Below are 19,480 nucleotides of genomic sequence, written 5' to 3' on the forward strand. Positions count from 1 at the left end.
AGAACATAAAAAAACACCAAAAAAACCCACACAAAACACATTTTAAAAGGGCATTAAATGTCAATCAGCCAAAGGCCTGGTTAAAAAGTGTGGATTTGCCTGGCTCCTAAATCTGTATAATGGTTTTTCCAACCTTTGTATGGATTCTTTGATGGGAAGTGAGATTCTGCCTGTGACTAAAGCTCTTTCCACATTCCACACACTGATAGGGTTTCGCCCCTGTATGAATTCTTTGATGGGAAGTGAGATGGCAGTTCTGAATGAAGTTCTTTCCACATTCCACACACTGATAGGGTTTCTCCCCTGTATGGATTCTTTGATGGGAAGTGAGATTGGAGCTATCAGTGAAGCTCTTTCCACATTCCACACACTGATAGGGTTTCTCCCCTGTATGAATTCTCTGATGCTTAGTGAGATTGGAGCTCTGAGTGAAGCTCTTTCCACATTCCACACACTCATAGGGTTCCTCGCCTGTATGAATTCTTTGATGGGAAGTGAGACTGTGGCTGTGGCTGAAGCTCTTTCCACATTCCTCACATTGATAGGGTTTCTCCTCTATATGAATTCTTAGATGGGAAGTGAGATTCTGACTGTGACTGAAGCTCTTTCCACATTCCACACATTGATATGGTTTCTTCCCTGTATTAATTCTTTGATGTGAAGTGAGACTGTGGCTGTTTCTGAAGCTTTTTCCACATTCCACACACTGATATGGTTTCTCCCCTGTATGAATTCTTTCATGGGAAGTGAGACTGTGGCTGTGACTGAAGCTTTTTCCACATTCCACACACTGATAGGGTTTCTCCCCTGTATGAATTCTTTGATGGGAAGTGAGACTATGGCTGTGACTGAAGCTTTTTCCACATTCCACACACTGATAGGGTTTCTCCCCTGTATGAATTCTTTGATGGGAAGTGAGATGGGAGCTCTGAGTGAAGCTCTTTCCACATTTCACACACTGATAGGGTTTCTCCCCTGTATGAATTCTTTGATGGGAAGTGAGATGGGAGCTCTGACTGAAGCTCTTTCCACATTCTACACACTGATAGGGTTTCTCCCCTGTATGAATTCTTTGATGGGAAGTGAGATCGGAGCCCTGACTGAAGCTCTTTCCACATTCCTCACATTGATAAGGTTTCTCCCCTGTATGAATTCGCTTATGGGAAGTGAGATCGGAGCCCTGACTGAAGCTCTTTCCACATTCCACACACTGATAGGGTTTCTCCCCTGTATGAATTCTTACATGAGAAGTTAGAATGCCCTTCGTCCCGAAGCTCTTTCCACATTCCACACACTGATAGTGTTTCACCCCTGTATGAATTCTCTTATGGGACGTGAGATCGGAGCTCTTCCTGAAGCTCTTTCCACATTCCACACACTGATAGGGTTTCTCCCCTGTATGAATTCTTTCATGGGAAGTGAGAGAAGAGCTCTGACTGAAGCTCTTTCCAAATTCCATGCACTGATAGAGTTTTTTTCCAAGGAGATTTTGTTGATGGGAAGTGGAATGGGAGCTCTGACTGCAGCTTTCTCCACCCTCCAAATTTTTGCGTGGCTTCTCCTCCCTGGGGATTTTTTCGTGGTCACCTTTGTTCTCGATTTCCGATTCATCACAATCTGCAATGGAAACAAAAAGGGATTAGAGCCTCAGGAACAAATGGAGAAGAACTGAAGGGAGTTTTGGGGGGGGTGTTCACTACCTGTGTTGTTTGTCATTAACCAACATATTTATTATGAGTTTATGGAGATTTGTTGAATCTTGCTTTGTTTGATATACAGTAATGGTCAAAATTGTGGAAGCCTTTTGGAGAAAAGTGTATTTCAGAGGTTTGATGGCTCAAAACTCTGCTTCTTTGGGGGTAATATTATAAAATTATATATCAATGGAAACATAATTTTATCAAGAATGCAATTCAACAAAGTTTATTTAATTATCCGTATTCTATCAAACGTTATAGCCAAATAATCAGAAAAACGAAGCACAACTTGCTTAGGTTGACTTTTGTCAGTTTGTTATGTGACTGCTATCAAGTTGGTTGGGGTTTTTTTGTTCTTTCATTTAGTGACATTGTAAGACATAATAAAAATATAGAAATGGCACAAAGAGTTGACTGGTCACCCAGAAAGCGATGTAAAATTGTACTATTAAGTGAACAAGGCAACTGTTATGAATAAATTAGAAGTGAGATTGGGGAAAACATAACCAAAGCTTCCTTTCTATATTTTGGGAGAGGTATAAGGAGACTCAGTCACTATAAAATCAGACTGGTAAAGGCAGGAAAAGGTGCACAAAGGCAAGTGACGATTGAAGAATGGAGAGACTGTCCCTACATGACAGAAGAATATCATCTGGATCTTGCCGCGAAGGCGGAGACCCCTTAAAAATCCCAGGCGGAGGAAGCCTGGGAACATGGGATTCGGCTGACACCAGGAGCTCCCCCCTACACGCAAGGAAACCCCTTTTTCGGGGATCCGAAGCGACGTGGGGTGAGTGGCACTGTGTCTTGAATCGACCGCTATTTTTACGGAGTGAAGCCGCACAGTCATTGCCGGAGAGCGATGACTTTTTCCTGTGGACAATTGGACTCTAAAACAAGTACCTGTGAGTAGAACGGAAAATTGGGCTAAGAAACATTTTAATTTGGCACTCAAGCGGGAAGGATCTAAACAGGAAGTCCGCCTTCCGCTTTTGTAAATAGCCTGAAGCAAAAATTGTGCAAGCTAAAGTCTGAAAAGCTGTTCATAAAGGTCTAAAATCCCTCCTGTTTTAACCATCTAAACCCCTCTTTGAAGCAGGAGTAAAGAGGGGGAATTTTGACTGTTTAAGCCTGCAGGAGAGAGAGTAAAGAAAGATAAATTTCCACTGTCTCAAACCTGGGAACGGGGTGTCAGAGACAGAGATTTTTGGTGAAGTTCATTGACTGGGAAAGGAACATTTTTTTGACAGATAGCTAAAGAAGAGAAACAAATTATCTCCAATGTTGCCTTTTGCATTTAAAAGAAACTAAAAACTCGAAAAGTGAAAGTAACTTTCTTTTGTTGGATTTGCTTTCAAAAAATCATAGAATCATAGAGTTGGAAGAGACCACAAGGGCCATCGAGTCCAACCCCCTGCCAAGCAGGAAACACCATCAGAGCACTCCTGACATATGGTTGTCAAAAAAAAAGATGGATACAAATAGAAATTGTCTCCTCTAGAGGGAGTTTGTTAAATTGTTGCCGGAGTCGATCTGGGGATTTTCTAGCTGTGGTGATTAGGATCCTGGGAACAGACTGTGACCTTGAACAAAAATGTGTTTGGAAGAAACTTTGGTGCTTGCTTTTTGCAAGACAAGCGCCTTGTTGGAGCAGTTGCATGAGAAGATGGATTTGATGACTGTTGCAGTCAAAAATTTTGGACAAACAGTGAATATTTATACAGGAATTATCCAGGAGCCAACTCAATAACCTGATTTGATAGAGCAAGTGCAAATGCAGAAGATAAGGGAGGAGGTTGCTGTTGAACTTCAAGCAATACAAATGGAGAAGCCCAAGGCCCTACAGGAGCATAAGCCGTTGTTGTTGAAGGTTGAATCTGGAGTGGGCCGGGGGGGGGGGCTGGAGTTGTGGGGGCCCTTAAGTTTGGAGGGTCTTTGAAACATGCTTTTAAATATTCTCTGGACTACGCTGTTGACTGTGGGGAATGGAACTATGGGGAATGGGCCGATCTGTTGAGGAGAGACGGAGATATTTTCGAGTTGGAACATCCCCGAAATCTACTCTTCAGTGAGAAAGGAAAGAAACTTAGAAAGAGATTAACAAAAGATAAGGTAAAGTACAAGTACAAACAAGAAGAAGATCTGCAGAAGGGACATGGAAGAGACTTAAGAGCCTCGGACACAAGATTACCAGGTTGATGGACTAGAAGAAATGGACAATAAGGACTGACATAACCCGAGACCAGGAAAAAGAGACGCTGGATGAAAATTGGAAGAAAGTTTTTTAAGATTTATTTTGGTAATTAGTGTAAAATTAATGAATATTAGGAAAAACGTTGGAATGAAACAATTTGGCTTTAGTAGAAATGATATAAGGAGTTATGTATAAATAAGTATTAAGTCTTAAGCTTTAAGGTATTTTATGGTAAGATAAGGTTAAAATAAATTAAGGTAAATTGAATGACAGAATGTAGTAGAGAAAGATGGAAGGACTTGTTGAGTTAATTAACAGGTTAGACTTTTAAGATAAATTACTTAATAAAAATTGAGGGTTATTAGGTGAAAATGTAAAGTTATAACATATTAAGATGAATTATCAAGATAAAAGCAAAAATGGAAAGGATTTGCTGAAATTACTAATTCAACTAGAATAGAAAAAAGGGAGGTGTGAGGAGGTCAGGGAAACAAGTAAATGAAAGACAAGACATGGAAAGGATGATGTGTTTTTAAATTGTTTCTACTTTTTTGTATTTTGTATTTTTTGTTTATTTTTTCTTTTTGTATTTCCTCTTTTTCCTATCTTTGTAACCTCTTTGAAACTTTAATAAATATTATTTTAAAAAAACAACAACAGAAGAATATCATCTGGGTGTATACAAGATGACGGTGCAATGTATTGTGAAGTTGAATGCAAGGACTTGTCTAAAGGCTAGAATTCTAAGAAAAATGCCATTGTTATCTCTCAAGCAAAGTTGAAAGACTAAACCCATGTTAACTGCACAGTGGAACAATGGGACAGTATTATTTCGAGCGATGAGACCCAAATCTCTTTGCTTGGTTGTGGTGGCATGAAATACGCGAGGAGAAGATTCAGATAAGATTTACATCCTAAATGCATTACACTGACCGTGAAACACCCAGATAGCGTGGTGATCTGGGGTTGTATGGCATCAAAAGGTGTGGGTGGATTTTGCGTCATTAATGGGAATGTACCGTATTTTTCGTTCTATAGGACGCACATTTTCCCCTCCAAAAATTAAGGGGAAATGTGTGTGCGTACTATAGAGCGAATGCAGGCTGCGCCGCTAAGCCCAAAGCCAGAACAGGAAGACGGAGCACTGCGGAACGCTCCATCTCGCTGCTCTAGCTTGGGGACGGCTGTGCGCACAGCCTCTCCAGGGCAGCGGGTTGCCTTCACCCTGCTGTCCTGCAGAAGCTAGCAAGGCTGTTCCCAAGCCAGAACAGCGAGGGCTTGGGGACGGCTCCGCGCAAAGCCTCTGCAGGGCAGCGGGGCGCTGCGCTCCAAAGGCTTCAGGGATCTTTGAGGCTGGCGGTGGGGGAAAGCAGCGCTTCCCCCCACCGCCAGCCCCACAAGCTCTGGTGAATGTACCTTGAACGCACCTTGTTTTAGAGGGGGAGAACAAGAAAAAAATATATCCCCTGTTCTCCTCCTCCTATGGTCTGGTGCGTCCTATGGTCCGGTGCGTCCAATGGAGCGAAAAATACGGTAAATGCCCCAAAATACATAAATGAAATACTTTAGCCCAAACTGAAGCGTTCCGCAGCTGATCTTTTCGCAGATATTGAAGCATTTATATATATTTTTATAAATATTTATTTATTTATTTATCTATTTCAACAGGACTCAGCTCCATGTCATGTTGCTGCTGTATGCAAACGGTGCTTTCAAGATAATCCTATTCCACTGCCGGAATGGCCTGGGAATAGCCAAAACTTTAACCCAATTGGAAATCTATGGGGCCGACTAAAGAAACTTGTTAATCAAAGGCAACCCAGCAATAAAGCCCAATTAACAGAGGGAATAATTCAGTCTTGGTTTCACATTACAGTGGTACCTCACAAGACGAATGCCTTGCAAGACGAAAAACGCGCAAGACGAAAGAATTTTCCGTTTTTTAAGTCGTTCCGCAAGACGAATTTCCCTATGGGCTTGTTTCGCAAGACGAAACGTCTTGCGAGTTCTTGCGAGTTTGTTTCCTTTTTCTTGAAGCCACTAAGCCGTTAATAGCCGCTAAGCCGCTAAGAGCCGTGCTTCGCAAGACGAAAAAACCGCAAGACGAAGAGACTCGCAGAACGGATTAATTTCGTCTTGCGAGGCACCACTGTATTAGAGCTGCAGAACGAAAAACTTGCTTCACTTCAAAGGAAGGCTTTGTAAGGACGTAATTAAAGCTAAAAGTTACCAATGGTTACCAAAGCTTTCACGTTTTTTCTTTATGACTGCTGTTCCAATAAATACTCCTATATTAAAGTCATTGCATTAAATTCTTCATTAAATTATGTTTCCATTGATTGCTATATAATTTTATGGTATTACGCAACACAAAAGTGGTGTTATGAGCCATCAAATCTCAGAAATGCACTTTTCACAAAAGGTTTCCACAATTTGGCCACTAGTAGAAGTTGTTCATTTTAAAGTTAATGTTCTTTTTATAGGGAATCAGATTATTGTTTTTTATGTTTCATGATTATATATGTGTTGGAAGCAACCCAGAGTAGCTGGGGCAACCCAGCCAGATGGGCAGGGTAAAAATAAAAATTATTATTATTATTACTACTACAGTGGTACCTCGATTTAAGAACAGTTCTGTTCAGGAAAAGATTAAGTTTGTAAACCGAGGTACCACTGTATTACTATTGCTATCATCATCATCCTCATCACTGCTACTACTACCTGAGATTCCATAATCCTAGCTCTTCTCTGGGATGAATTTTGTTTGGCCCAGTCATGCATCCCCTCCATCTCCAATGTCAGTCGTTGTTATGGCTTGGTCGTGAGACGACTCTGGCTGTTAATAATTTCAGATTTATTGCTTAAACAACAAACTTGGACAGAGCTCCTCTACTCATCGTCCTCCCCACAAGATGGAGTTGCCCGGACTGAGCTCCTCCCCCTTCCCCAGAAAGGAAGCCCCCACCTTCTCTTCCAGTATCTTTAAATTTGGCAGAGAATGCTTCCTGCATTCCAGCATCTGACTCACTCCTGTAGCTCTCATAGAGCTGTCACTCTGTCTCTCTTTTTCTTTTCCCCTTGTTCAGAGCTCAGATGACAGTTGCTCCTCTCTGCCTTCTGCTGCTAACTCTCCTCTCCCTAGGCCTGCTTCTTCTCTTGCTGGCAGTACCTGAGCTTCACTGCCAGTCATCTCTTTGGTCAACCCAAGACTGACAGGAGCAAAAAGGCGAAAGATTTATACGATCCGGGTTGGCGCCATCGCCGAATGGCGGACTCCCTCCGAGCTCCGGAGGGAGCCTGCCCAGCAGGGGCTGGGTCCTACCGCGCCAGCGACGCGGGGACCCTCAAAAACCATGGGCGCTGAAACCCATGGACATGGTGACTCGGCGGGCACCATTTGCGCCCACCCGACCCGCGAAGGAGCCTTTTTAAAGGCTACGGAGCGGGGGACGGGGGGTGGTGTGGTGCTATGAGTCCTTCGTTTCCCCTGCCGAGCAAAGCCGCATGCCATTCGACGGAGAGCGCTGACTTCTTCCATTGAAAATTTGGACTAAAAAGAACAACCCGTGAGTAATTGGGAAAATTGGATTTAAAAGGAGGGAATTTTTTTTTTTTTTAAATTCGGAACGAGCGGGGGAGGTGCAAAAAGGAAGTCCGTCTCCCCCCTGTTGTAGAGGATTTAAAGCAAAGGATTTGACAACTAAGATCAAGAGCTACTTTATATTGATAAAAGTTTTTAATTTCACGATGGAAAATTATAAGACTGTGCTGGAGGAGAAAAGTGGAACGTGTGAGCTAAACGTAACCCCCCCCCCCGGGAACCGGGAGTGATGCGTGAGAGCGCCTGGCGAGGAGAAATAGAAGCTTTGACAGCGCCTGGCGAGGAGAAATAGAAGCTTTGAAACCAGAGGAAAGTGAGGAAAGAGAATAACAAGAATTGGACAAAGCTGGAAGTGGGAACATTTGGGACATCCAGAGTGAAAAGGCTTAAAGAAATAAAATTGGAGTTTTACTCCTAAATATAGAGATCTGGATGGAAAAAATGGATCTCTTGTTTTTTTCTTTTTCTTTTTTTTGTCATATTTGGAAATTTTCAATAAATATTATTTTTTTTTTTTTAAAAAAAAAAGACTGACAGGAGCAAAAACAGAAACAGAAACCCTGAAGCTACTTATCTTTCCTGAAAATTATGAAGCTGACATTTTAAATGGCCTGTGAAGTTCAGACCAGTCCTATTATGGTAGAAAAAGGAATCATTGGAGGAAATTGTTCAAAGAAAAAACTGTAATTTACTCTTTATTGTGGGGGTGTTAGGTTTCCAGGTGTTATAGGGGGCGCTGTTGAGCTTTGTGAAAATAAATGAGGTTGGACCCATCGAGGTATTTTTTGAATTTCCAGGCAGATATGACGATCCCACAGGGAGCCTTACCAAGAGAGGCCAATATCCCACGATTCTCCTCCATGACGTCCTTATGCAGAGCTCTCTGGTCAGGATCCAGCAACGCCCACTCCTCGTCCGTGAAAAGAACAGCAACGTCTTCAAAGCACACTGGAGCCTAAAAGAAAAAGGGAAATGTCTTCCTCTGAGACAGCAGAAATTTAATCTGCTACACAATGCTCTGTTGTTTCCTTCCAATGCGGTGTTGTTTCAATAGGATTGCTTTACTGCACATTTTAAATATGAATGCTTATTTTAGTCTGCATTTTAATTATGGGTGTTTATCTTTGTGCAAATAGGTGGTACTCCACAATGTATCCTCCAAGTCATTCTGCCTACGCAAGCATTCCAGTTTTCCCAATGGAAGGATCCACTTTCTCCTCTCCTCCTGAGCTGTTCTGTGGAGTTCCCTCCCAATGCCCTAGAGCCAAATCCAAGGGGTTCATGGGGGCATGGAGGGGGGAGCAATGGGGGGCAGGCCCCATTTTGCAGCCGATGGGGCTGGTTAGGTGAATCCAGGCCACTATTTGTTCTCATTTGTCCACTGCTTAGAAACCAATCTGAGCATTCAGTGATCAATCTAGAAATAAAATAAGCCTGTCTTGGATGGCCATCTGTCTTGGATGATCTAGCAGAGATTCCTGCATTACAGGGGGTCTGCTGGCTCTGAGAGACAAGCCGGGAGGGTGGCTTCTGGCAAAAGGAGAGGGAGCCACCGGTGGCTCTTCCTTATCCTGACTCACCTCTGTCTCTTGACCTTCCTCTCCCACTCGCCTCCTTCCTCTTCTTCCTCTGATTCTGCACTGCATTCTGCCACAGTCTCCCAGCTCACAAAGCCCTGTTCACCCTTCAACTTCTGACACCTCCTCTTCCCAGGCTTCTCCCTCTTCCCCCTCTGACCAACCATGCTTCTTCTACCTCCACTTCTTGGGCTCTCAGCCGTCTTCCCTTCCTGGTTCCCCAGCTGCATCCTCCCACCATTCCTCTGTGCCCAAATAGTCCATGACATTGCTCCATCCCTCGGCCTCTGTCCCCACAAGGCAGCTTCCCCTGACCTGATCTGGTTCCACAGCCACTGCTTCCCTTCTGCCCGCATGAAAAGATGGATCAGGAGGTCTTGCCGGCATCATTCTGTCACCTGCAAGAGAAAAAACATAAACAGGACGCCTGGAGTGCCGGCTTCTCTCACAGGTGAAACAGGGGATCTCTAACTGCAGATGGGCTTTTGAGAAAGCCTTACCTACTGAGAGCATTTGGATGTTTGTGCCCATTTCATATTTTATTTGTGCAGAAATACATCTCCCCTCCTCTGGACCTTTCTTCCCAACTGTCTCCCCCCAAAACAAGATGAAAAGAACTCCCAGATGACTTGGAAAACCAACAGAATGAAATCAAACTGAGAAAAATCACCTTCCTCCTTAACCAGTGGCCTCTCTCTGGTGTCCAACGGAGGCCTCTCTGCCTCACAGGAATCCAGGTCCATTTCTGCCAAGAGATCCTTTCCCTGAAAAAGAAACAAGGATTCAAAACAGAGAATGGGGAGAAATATTAGACAGAGAATGAAAAAGACTTGAAGGGTGTGAGATCTCATTCCATGGATGCTTTCCCAGAAAACAGATGGGCCATCAGCAGACCATTATGGGATGTTCTCTGTCCTGTTTGGAGCCTCTTGGGAGTATCCAGAGGAAAGTCTCTCTCACCTGCTTTCTCTCCTCTGCCTGACTCAGGAGGAAACCTTCGGCCAGGGCCACCGCCTGGGAACTGGTCTCCGCTCCGCATTCCCTCACCCAGCTCTCCATCTCCAGTGGAAGGACAGCCAGGAACTGCTCCAAGATCACCAGGTCTAGCATCTCAGCTTTCGTGTGCCTTTCTGGCTTCAGCCACTGGTGGCAAAAGTGGTAGAGTCGGCTGCAAACCTCTCGGGGTCCTTTGGCCTCCTGGCAGCAGAACTGCCTCAACTGCTGGCTCTGCACCTCTGAGCGGAGGGTGTCCACCTCACCCAGGATCTTCTGCACTGGGTTTTCCCAGAATCGCCCACTGCTCCCAGTTTGGCTGGCATGGCCTCTTCCTGTTCCAGGGCCAGCTGAGTCTTGCTCATCCATCTGTGCTCTCAGGAAGCCTCTGAGAGATCGGAAGGAACCCTTTGGTCTTCTGACAAGTTCTGTCTGTCGTAATGAAAAGCTCTAGGAAATCCTACAAAGCAAATACATTGTTCTGTTACAGAATTTGTAGGACGAGGGGGGGGGCATGGTTCCCTGAGGAAACATGGATGAGTCTTGCTGGGAACCAGGGCTGGACCGTGAGCTATCCTTTTGAAAAGAAAGAGGAGGAGGAAGAGGAGAAGAAATAAGTCTCTAGCCTTCTAGCAATGCAAAATGTGGAGGCAACTGAAGGGATTTCTGGGAGATTAATCGACCTGGTTTCTGCTGCCCTCCAGTCAATGTATGAAGTCAGAACCGACTGAGAAGGGAGTCATTTGTATCTTGTGAAAAACGGATGCTTGGTCTAGTGGGGGTCCCGGGGGTCCTCAGGAGTTGCTCCCCCCCCCCACTCCCCTGCTTCTGTCTCCTTTTTTTGCACTTGGACTCTGCCGCTCTCCAGACAGACTCCTGGGGTGGGGTCCCTTTTTGTTTACTATGAGGGTCAGGTATGTATCTGATCAACCCCCTGAGGGCCAAACGGGCAGGGCCAAAGACATCTCCCTTGAAATTTATGCGGGTAATTTATTATTATTTGTTATGTACTGAGTCAAATAGGATCCAAACTGTAGCAGTCTGATTGGTCCTAGAACAATAGGATTCAGAATGCAGCAGTATGATTGGTTGGCAGGAACCACCCAATCATGCTCCAGATTGAAGTGAATCCACAACCTGATTGGCTTACAGTAGAATTCCGGAATTAGCCAATCATGTGCAGCCCATTGTGTAAATAATGTATATAAAGCAGATACTTTGAGGGGACATTCATTCCTCCTCACCACTATGAGCTGAATAAAGAGCATGAAATCACTTTGCGACTCTGAGTATATTTCACTGGCGACGAAGGTGGGATCCCGCTGAGCTGACTGCCACACACAGCACCGCAGCACCGCCACCTGCCGCACCGCTGCCTCGCACAGTGTATCCAGGCTTCAGCTCCGGGACACAAGGAACTCAGAATGGCAACCGACAGCAGCTTCTCACCGTTCAACCCAGCATCCGGAGACTGGGAAGCGTACGCCTCCCGTTTCACCTTCCTCCTAGAAGCCAAAGGGGTCACCGATGAAGAAGACGCCAAGAAGAGGGCAATATTCTTCAGCGTTTGCGGAGAGGAGACATTTGAAATCGCCCGGGCTCTCCTTGCGCCTGAAGACGTTGCTACTGTTCCATACAAAACAATAATGGAACAGCTGAAGGGGCACTTTTCGCCACAGCCCTCAGTGGTGGCTCGTCGAAATGCCTTCTATGCAAAGCGGCAAGCCCCTGGGGAAACCATAACTGGGTTTGTGACCTCTCTCCGCCAAGCCGCCCGGTTCTGCAACTTCTCAGAGCTGGAGAACATGCTTCGTGACCGCCTCGTCGGTGGCCTTAGGGATGAGAAGCTGCAACGACGCCTCTACGCTAAGAAGAACCTAACGTTCCAGGTCGCTCTGGAGGAGGCCCTGGCAACGGAAGCTGCCGAGAGGTCGACTCAAGAGGCACGGCCGAGCCAGCCATCCCAACCGAGGGTCCACCACGAAGACCTCACCGACGACTCAGGATCTGACAGGGAGGAGGTGCACCGAGTACAGCAGCGCACTCAAGCAGCCCACATACCACAGCTGCCTCGACGAGAAGGAGGGAACTGCGCAAGCTGTGGAGAAAGTCACGAGAGGAGGACCTGCCGTTTCCGCAACGCAGTGTGCAGGCAGTGCAGAAAAGTGGGACACATCGCCCGGGTGTGTCGGGCTCGGCCCACCCGATGCCAGGCATCAGATGACCAATCCAAGAACCCCAGGTCCCGGGGCCCAACGCACCAAGGCAACTCGACGGAGCTCACGGACTTCCAGGTATACCAGTTGCCCCACCCCAACGTAGAGAAAATTTATGTAGAGGTACAGATAGAGGGGGCCCCATGCCGCATGGAGCTTGACACGGGTTCAACTCTATCCATAATCTCGGCAAGGACCTTAAGGAAACTGTGTCCTAGTGGGGGTCCCAAACTCAGGCCGGCCCCATTCACCCTCCGGGACTTCCAGAAACGTAAGGTCCCCACAATGGGGGTGGGGACCTTCAGGGTGCAATACCGAGGGCGGACACGGCAACTGGACTTACTTGTGGTCAAGGGCCCCTACATTAGCCTACTGGGATTGGCATGGTTTGGACCACTGGGGCTAGCTGTCACTGGGGTAAACCACACTAGCTTACAAGTGGACGTGGACGCCATATGCAAGGAATTTCCGGGGGTTTTCGATGGGAAATTGGGACAGTATACGGGCCCCCCCATTGCTCTACAGCTTGACCCCGCAGTACGACCGGTCAGGCTCAAGGCCCGCCGGGTCCCATTCGCCCTGAAACCCCGTATAGACGAGGAATTGGACCGGCTCATGGAGCAAGGAGTGCTGGAACCGGTGCCTAATGCCCCCTGGGAAACCCCAATCGTCACACCTGTCAAGCCTAATGGTTCAGTCCGCATCTGCGCAGACTACAAATGTACCATAAACAAGGCCCTCACGGCCCATGCATACCCAGTGCCAGTGGTCAGCCATGTCCTTGCCACCCTGGCTGGGTCGAAAATTTTTGGCAAGCTGGACTTGGCCCAAGCATATCAACAGCTGCCAGTAGATGAGACCACAGCAGAGGCACAGACGATTGTGACGCACAGAGGAGCATTCAGGGTAAAGCGGCTGCAATTCGGTGTCAGCGTGGCACCAGGCATATTCCAGAATCTAATGGACTCTCTCCTTAAAGGGATTCCTGGCGTCACCCCCTTCTTCGATGATGTGTTGATTGCCGGGCCCACACCAGAGGAGTTTGAGGACCGCCTCCGCACCGTTCTGCACCGTTTCCAGACAGCGGGTCTCAAGGTGAAGCGGGAAAAATGTCTACTAGGAGTGCCCCAGGTGGACTTTCTGGGATTTATGGTGGACGCAGAAGGGGTCCACCCGACTGGGGACAAGGTACGGGCCATTTGTGATGCCCCAGCGCCCAAGAACAAGACTGAACTTCAGGCCTTCTTGGGACTATTGAACTTTTACCATTCCTTCCTTCCCCACAAGGCGGCGGTAGCGGAGCCCCTACACAGACTCCTGGACAAGCGGGCCCCTTGGGTGTGGGGCCAGCGCCAGGAGGCCGCATTCCAGGCAGTCAAGGACTTGCTTGTCTCAAACTCGGTCTTGGCACACTTCGACGAGAGGCTGCCGGTGGTGCTAGCATGCGACGCCTCGCCCTATGGCATTGGTGCTGTCCTGGGACACCAACTCCCAGATGGAAGAGAGGTACCAGTGGCATACTTTTCCCAGACACTCAACGCAACTGAGCGGAACTACTCACAAATCGACAAGGAGGGTCTGGCAATCGTGAAGGGAGTTAAAAAATTCCATGATTTCTTGTACGGGCGGCCCTTCACCGTGGTGACTGACCACAAACCGTTGCTTGGCTTGTTTGCCCCCGAAAAGCAGACCCCCCAAGTGCTGTCTCCTCGCGTCCTCAGGTGGTCAATTTTCCTTGCCAGCTACCAGTATGCACTGATTCACCGCCCTGGGAAGGCGATGGGCCATGCGGACGCCCTCAGCAGGCTGCCACTACCGGAAACAGGCCCTGACCCAGCACCTGCACAAGAGGTTATGAGCCTGGAGCTGCTTCCTGACCGCCCCATTCAGGCACAAGAAGTTGCACACCATTCCAAGAAAGATAGGGTCATCTCCCGGGTCCTGGACTGGGTGTGGAGGGGATGGCCCAGCAGCAGCCCCGGGCCAGAATTCGCCGGCTACACAACCCGCAAACATGAACTGTCGGCCCACAAGGGGTGCCTGTTATGGGGAAGCAGGGTCGTTGTTCCCCAGCCCCTCCGAAAAAGGGTCCTCACAGCCCTACACGAGACACACCCAGGGGTAGTAATAATGAAGGCCCTTGCCAGGAGTTATGTGTGGTGGCCGGGGATCGACGGAGAGATAGAGGCCTGGGTCAAACACTGCCAGGCCTGCCAAGAATCCCGCCCGGATCCCCCAAGGGCCCCAGTCCAGTCCTGGGAGTCCGCCCGAGCACCATGGTCACGACTGCATGTGGACTTCGCTGGCCCCTTTCAGGGGAAAACATTCTTCATAGTGGTGGACTCCTACACCAAATGGCTGGAAGTCGCACTGGTACCGTCCACTTCTACGTCCGCAGCCATCCGGGTACTACGCAGGCTGTTTGCTACCCACGGGCTCCCTGACACTCTCGTCTCAGACAACGGGACTGCATTTACGTCAGGAGAATTCCAAACCTTCACAGCGCAGAACGCCATCCGCCACATCCGTTCGGCGCCATTCCACCCTGCCACCAATGGCCAAGCAGAACGCATGGTGCGGACCACCAAGGAAACCCTTCGCCGCATGACGCAAGGGGATTGGGAGTACCGCCTTGCCACATTCCTTCTAGCACAGCACAGCACCCCCAGCTCAACGACTGGCAGGAGCCCCGCTGAACTACTAATGGGTCGGCGCCTTGCAATCAGATTGGACCGCCTTCACCCCGATAGAGCTCAGGATGAGGTAGTGGTGGGGGAAGGCAGGAACCCTCGGACCTTCAAGGCCCAGGACCCAGTGTACGCAAAGAATTTTGGAGCAGGCCCTGCATGGGTACCCGCCACAGTCACCAGGGTCACTGGCCCCGTGTCGTACGAGGTGCTAACAGATGGGGGGCAATGCTGGCGCCGCCACTGCGACCAGATACGCCGACGATTCCCGGGAGAAAACCAGGAGGAGGAGGACAGGTCAGAGGAGTCCCAAGGGAACAGTGGGGCAGTGAGGCCCATAGAGCAGCAGGGGCCAGCAGGAGAGGCAGAATCAGTAAATACAGAGAGGACCCGTGAGGCCGAAAGGACACCGGAACCAGAACCACGACTGAGCGAGCCGGTTGCGCCAGACCAAACAGCCCCATCACAGCCAGCATCCTTGGAACATGAGCCAGAACCTGAACCCCGGACCAGGGAACACCCCAGGCCGCAACGCACACGTAGGCCGCCAGCATACCTTGAGGACTATGAATGCGACCTCCCGGGCAGGACTGGAACTTAGAGGGGAGGGGTGTTATGTACTGAGTCAAATAGGATCCAAACTGTAGCAGTCTGATTGGTCCTAGAACAATAGGATCCAAAAGGCAGCAGTCTGATTGGTCCTAGAACAATAGGATTCAGAATGCAGCAGTATGATTGGTTGGCAGGAACCACCCAATCATGCTCCAGATTGAAGTGAATCCACAACCTGATTGGCTTACAGTAGAATTCCGGAATTAGCCAATCATGTGCAGCCCATTGTGTAAATAATGTATATAAAGCAGATACTTTGAGGGGACATTCATTCCTCCTCACCACTATGAGCTGAATAAAGAGCATGAAATCACTTTGCGACTCTGAGTATATTTCATTATTATTTCACTAGATAACTTAACACACACACAGCCATTGATGCCAAGGTCCCTGCAGGTTCAGTGAGTAGCAGCGCCCATTTCCGGCTTCTTTGCCAGCAACAATCCCTTTGGGACAGCGAGGATGTGGTCCTGGGATGCCATGCTCTGGGTGCGAGGGGATTGCTGCAGTGGCCTCCGTGGGGAGCTGCCCTGGGAGACGACTGGGAAACTGGTCTGCAATGCAGCAGCCAGACTATGGGCTGGGATCCCTCTCTTTGTTCCTGGCCTTTCTCTCCCACCTTTCCTTCCTTCCTTCCTCCATGTGGGGTTTTCTTTGGGGGGGGGGGGGGAGCTAGTCCACCTCCTCGTCCAGCTTTGGAAAACCACTTGCACATGTTTCCTCTGTTGTGCAATGAGGCTGAGCGATGTCACACAGAGTTAAAGTCCCAGGGACTCCTTTGTTTAAAGAAGGGAGATTTTTTCAGAAAGGGGGGGCGGAGGGCCAAATGAGTTTGGGATCCCCTGATCTCCAGGAAGGAGAGCGTGGCAGACCTGGCCCCTCCCGGATCAGGCCCCCCAGGCACCCTCCCCTGCTGCAGCCCTGGGACCCCCCCCCCCGTCTCCCCACTGCACCCTCTAGGGGGAGAGAGAGGAGACTCACCAGATCCCAGGAGGGGACAGCGAGGCAGCCCTTGCAGGAGAGACCCCAAAGCAAGGAAAGGACTGGGGAGGGAGGGGCCTTGGCTCTGGAGGACCTGGCCTCCCCCTTGCTTCCTGGCCTCTCTAGGAAGGCAGCTCACTTCCCTTTAACCCTTGCCAAGCCCAGTCCCTCCAGCTCAGCCCTCTCTCGCTTGGCAGATCCTCAGATTCTTATTATTTCTTATGGATATCGGGGGGGGGGGGCAGCTGCCCCCCTGGCTAGGCCCATGCCCAGATATCCTTTTGGGGGTGAGGCTCTTGGCTGGCCTCTGAGCATCTCCCTCCCTTGGCCAGAAACCAGAGGAAGAGCCTGCAGGGAAAAGGGCTTTGCAGGAGGCAAGGAAGCTCCTCCTGGAATTCCGGAGTGGAGAGAGAGGAGGGGATCCCAGGGTCATCTAGTCCAACCCCCAGCTATGCTGGAATCTCAGCTGAAGCATCCATGGCAGATGGCTGTCCGATCTCTGCTTAGAAACCTCCAAGGAAGGAGAGTCCCCCACCTCCCAAGGGAGACCTTTCCCCTGCCAAAATGAGTAATAATGAGTAATAAATTAAATGAGTAAATGAGTAATAATTTCTTATGCATGCTTTTCATACTAATATACACAATTATGCCATTTTCCATTCCATAAATGCTTAATTGCTAATTTAATGGACTGAAAAGGGATGGTTGTTGTGATGTTTAGGGAAGCTTTTAATATTTGATGGACTATTGTATTTTAATATTTTGTTGGAAGCCGCCCAGAGCCAGGTGGGTGGGTATAAATATATTATTATTATTATTATTATTATTATTATTATTATTATTATCATATTGATCAGGTGAGCTTTCCCCTTTTGAAAGAGGAAGGTGGGATCTCCATGGCTGCTGATAGCATAATGTTGAAAGACTAGGGAAATACGGGGAGCCCTAGAGCATCTGCTTGGAATGCAGAATGTCCCCATCAGTGTAGAACAGGGGTCCTCAAACTATGTTCCCTGGCCTGAATCCAGCCCGTCAGGGTCGTGAATCTGGCTTGCACGGTCATTTCAGAACCCACCAAGTGTCTGAGGCTGAAAGCATCTCGACGCCTGCTCAGTCAGTCCCTGCACAGCACTGAGGTAAACGCCACAGGCCCACAGGCGTGGTGGCGAGTCTACCAATGAAAGGCCAGGGGGTTTGCCCGGGGACGGGGAAGTGCTGTCTTTTGGCTTGAAGAGGTTGGCGGAGGAAAGCAGACTTGGGTCGATTTGGTTTCCTTACGTATTCTTTAAAGGTGGGAGAAGGAAGTATAGTCCTATTTTTGTGAGTGGCGCAGCGGTCTTTCCACTCCTGTGATTTACATGCTCTGAAAGTTGGGATCTGTTTTGATATTTAAATTTTAAAAGGGTGGAGTGGAACCAGAGATTGACCATCTCCTTAGCCTGGGGAGCCACATTCTGGTTGAAGGAGGCCAGGATTAGCCCCCAAGGCCTGGGATGTCCCTCCTCCCCTGCAGTAGGACTTGGAATCCAGGAGGAAACTCTTGGAATAGCCTTGCCAGGTGCTCAGGGACGGAGTCACCTGTCCCCATGTCCTTCTCTTTGCAGATGTCCTGCAAACTGTGTTAAAATGTGAAATCAAGCTTATTTACAGCGGAAAATAACAAAGAAACATGGTGTGAGCTGTCTTCCACAGCCGTCTCCTCCTCGGTCAGAGTAAGAGAAAACAAAGGCTGGAAGTGATTTACAGACTGACTTCCATTCTTACTGTTGTGACGTGGGGTTTGTGATTTCAGCTCTCTTGACATAATATGCTGGAGACAGTTCTCTAGTAACACTTCTTTATTAAAGCAACAAGACTGAGACCTGAGGAGGGGAGAGCTACATTTATAGGGACAGGGAACTAGCTAGAAAGGATACATTTTGGAGGGAACAATATCAGGCAATCACAGTCCTGCCTTTTGGAGGAAACCAATAAGACAGAGGATCCAAATACAGCAGCTTAAATGAACCAATAGTAGCTGTACCCTCTGGAACCAAAAGGCAGTTACTTTACCCTAATGCAAATACAGACAATAATAATACAGATATAAAATCCTTTGACTCAATACACAACACCCCTCCCCCTCTAGTGAGCACAGCAGACGTAATCTCTCAAGTACTGTGGGGTCCTACAACTTCTACTTGATCTCCTGACAACAGGTGTTGCCGGTTCTGGATTGGGTGTCACCTGTGGTAGGGGGGCTGCTATAGGGGTTTCGTCAGGAACAGATGGAGTCCCAGACATCTCAGGGTCCCCTACCTGTACCTCGTCATCCTGAGGACTAGCAGACCCTGGTTCATTTGCTGAAGCCCCTGGTGATTGCACCTCTGGGCCATTTTCACTCTGGTCTTGCAGCTCTGCGTCGTTAGCCAGGGATGAATTATCAGACTCCTCCCTGCTGAGCGCCCGGCGCCTCAGCTGATCTATATGTCTCTTCCAAACTTGCCCATTTTCCAAGGTCACATAATAGGACACAGGTCCACTAGTACGGGTGACCACACCAGCCACCCACCGCGAACCTCGTGGATAGTTCCTCACCCAGACCAGATCTTCAGGGGCGAAATACCTTGTTGTGTCAGTCTCAGCCTGGGGGTTTGCTCTTGAATTACGGTTTGGCATTTTATCCGGGTGGACATAATCCAGCACCGTTACCAATCTTCTACCCAAGAGCAGCTCAGCTGGTGACTTGCCCGTCGCAGTACACGGTGTCGCATGCTGCAAAAATAACATTTGCGCGATGCGAGCTGACCAGTTACCCTCCATTAAGCGCGCAATGGATTCTTTGGCTGTTCTTACCATGCGCTCCGCCTGCCCATTGGAGGATGGGTGAAAGGGCGCGGATGTGACCCCTCTTATGAAGTTATCAGCCAAGAATGCCCTGAA

General features: G+C 48.4%; 1 protein-coding gene across 1 annotated transcript in view; it reads right to left on the minus strand.

The window, feature by feature from the left end:
• Positions 1-18: 18 nt before the first annotated feature.
• LOC307214735 (uncharacterized protein) overlaps positions 19-19,480 on the minus strand; it is a 44,155-nt gene continuing 24,693 nt past the window's right edge. The window contains exon 6 of the mRNA XM_079973691.1: positions 19-1,617. Coding sequence (XP_079829817.1) covers positions 107-1,617 — 1,511 coding nt within the window. The 3' untranslated portion in view covers positions 19-106. The remainder of the gene's footprint in view (positions 1,618-19,480) is intronic.

Source organism: Podarcis cretensis (genome assembly GCF_951804945.1).
Source record: "Podarcis cretensis genome assembly, chromosome: 4".
NCBI lineage: Eukaryota > Metazoa > Chordata > Lepidosauria > Squamata > Lacertidae > Podarcis > Podarcis cretensis.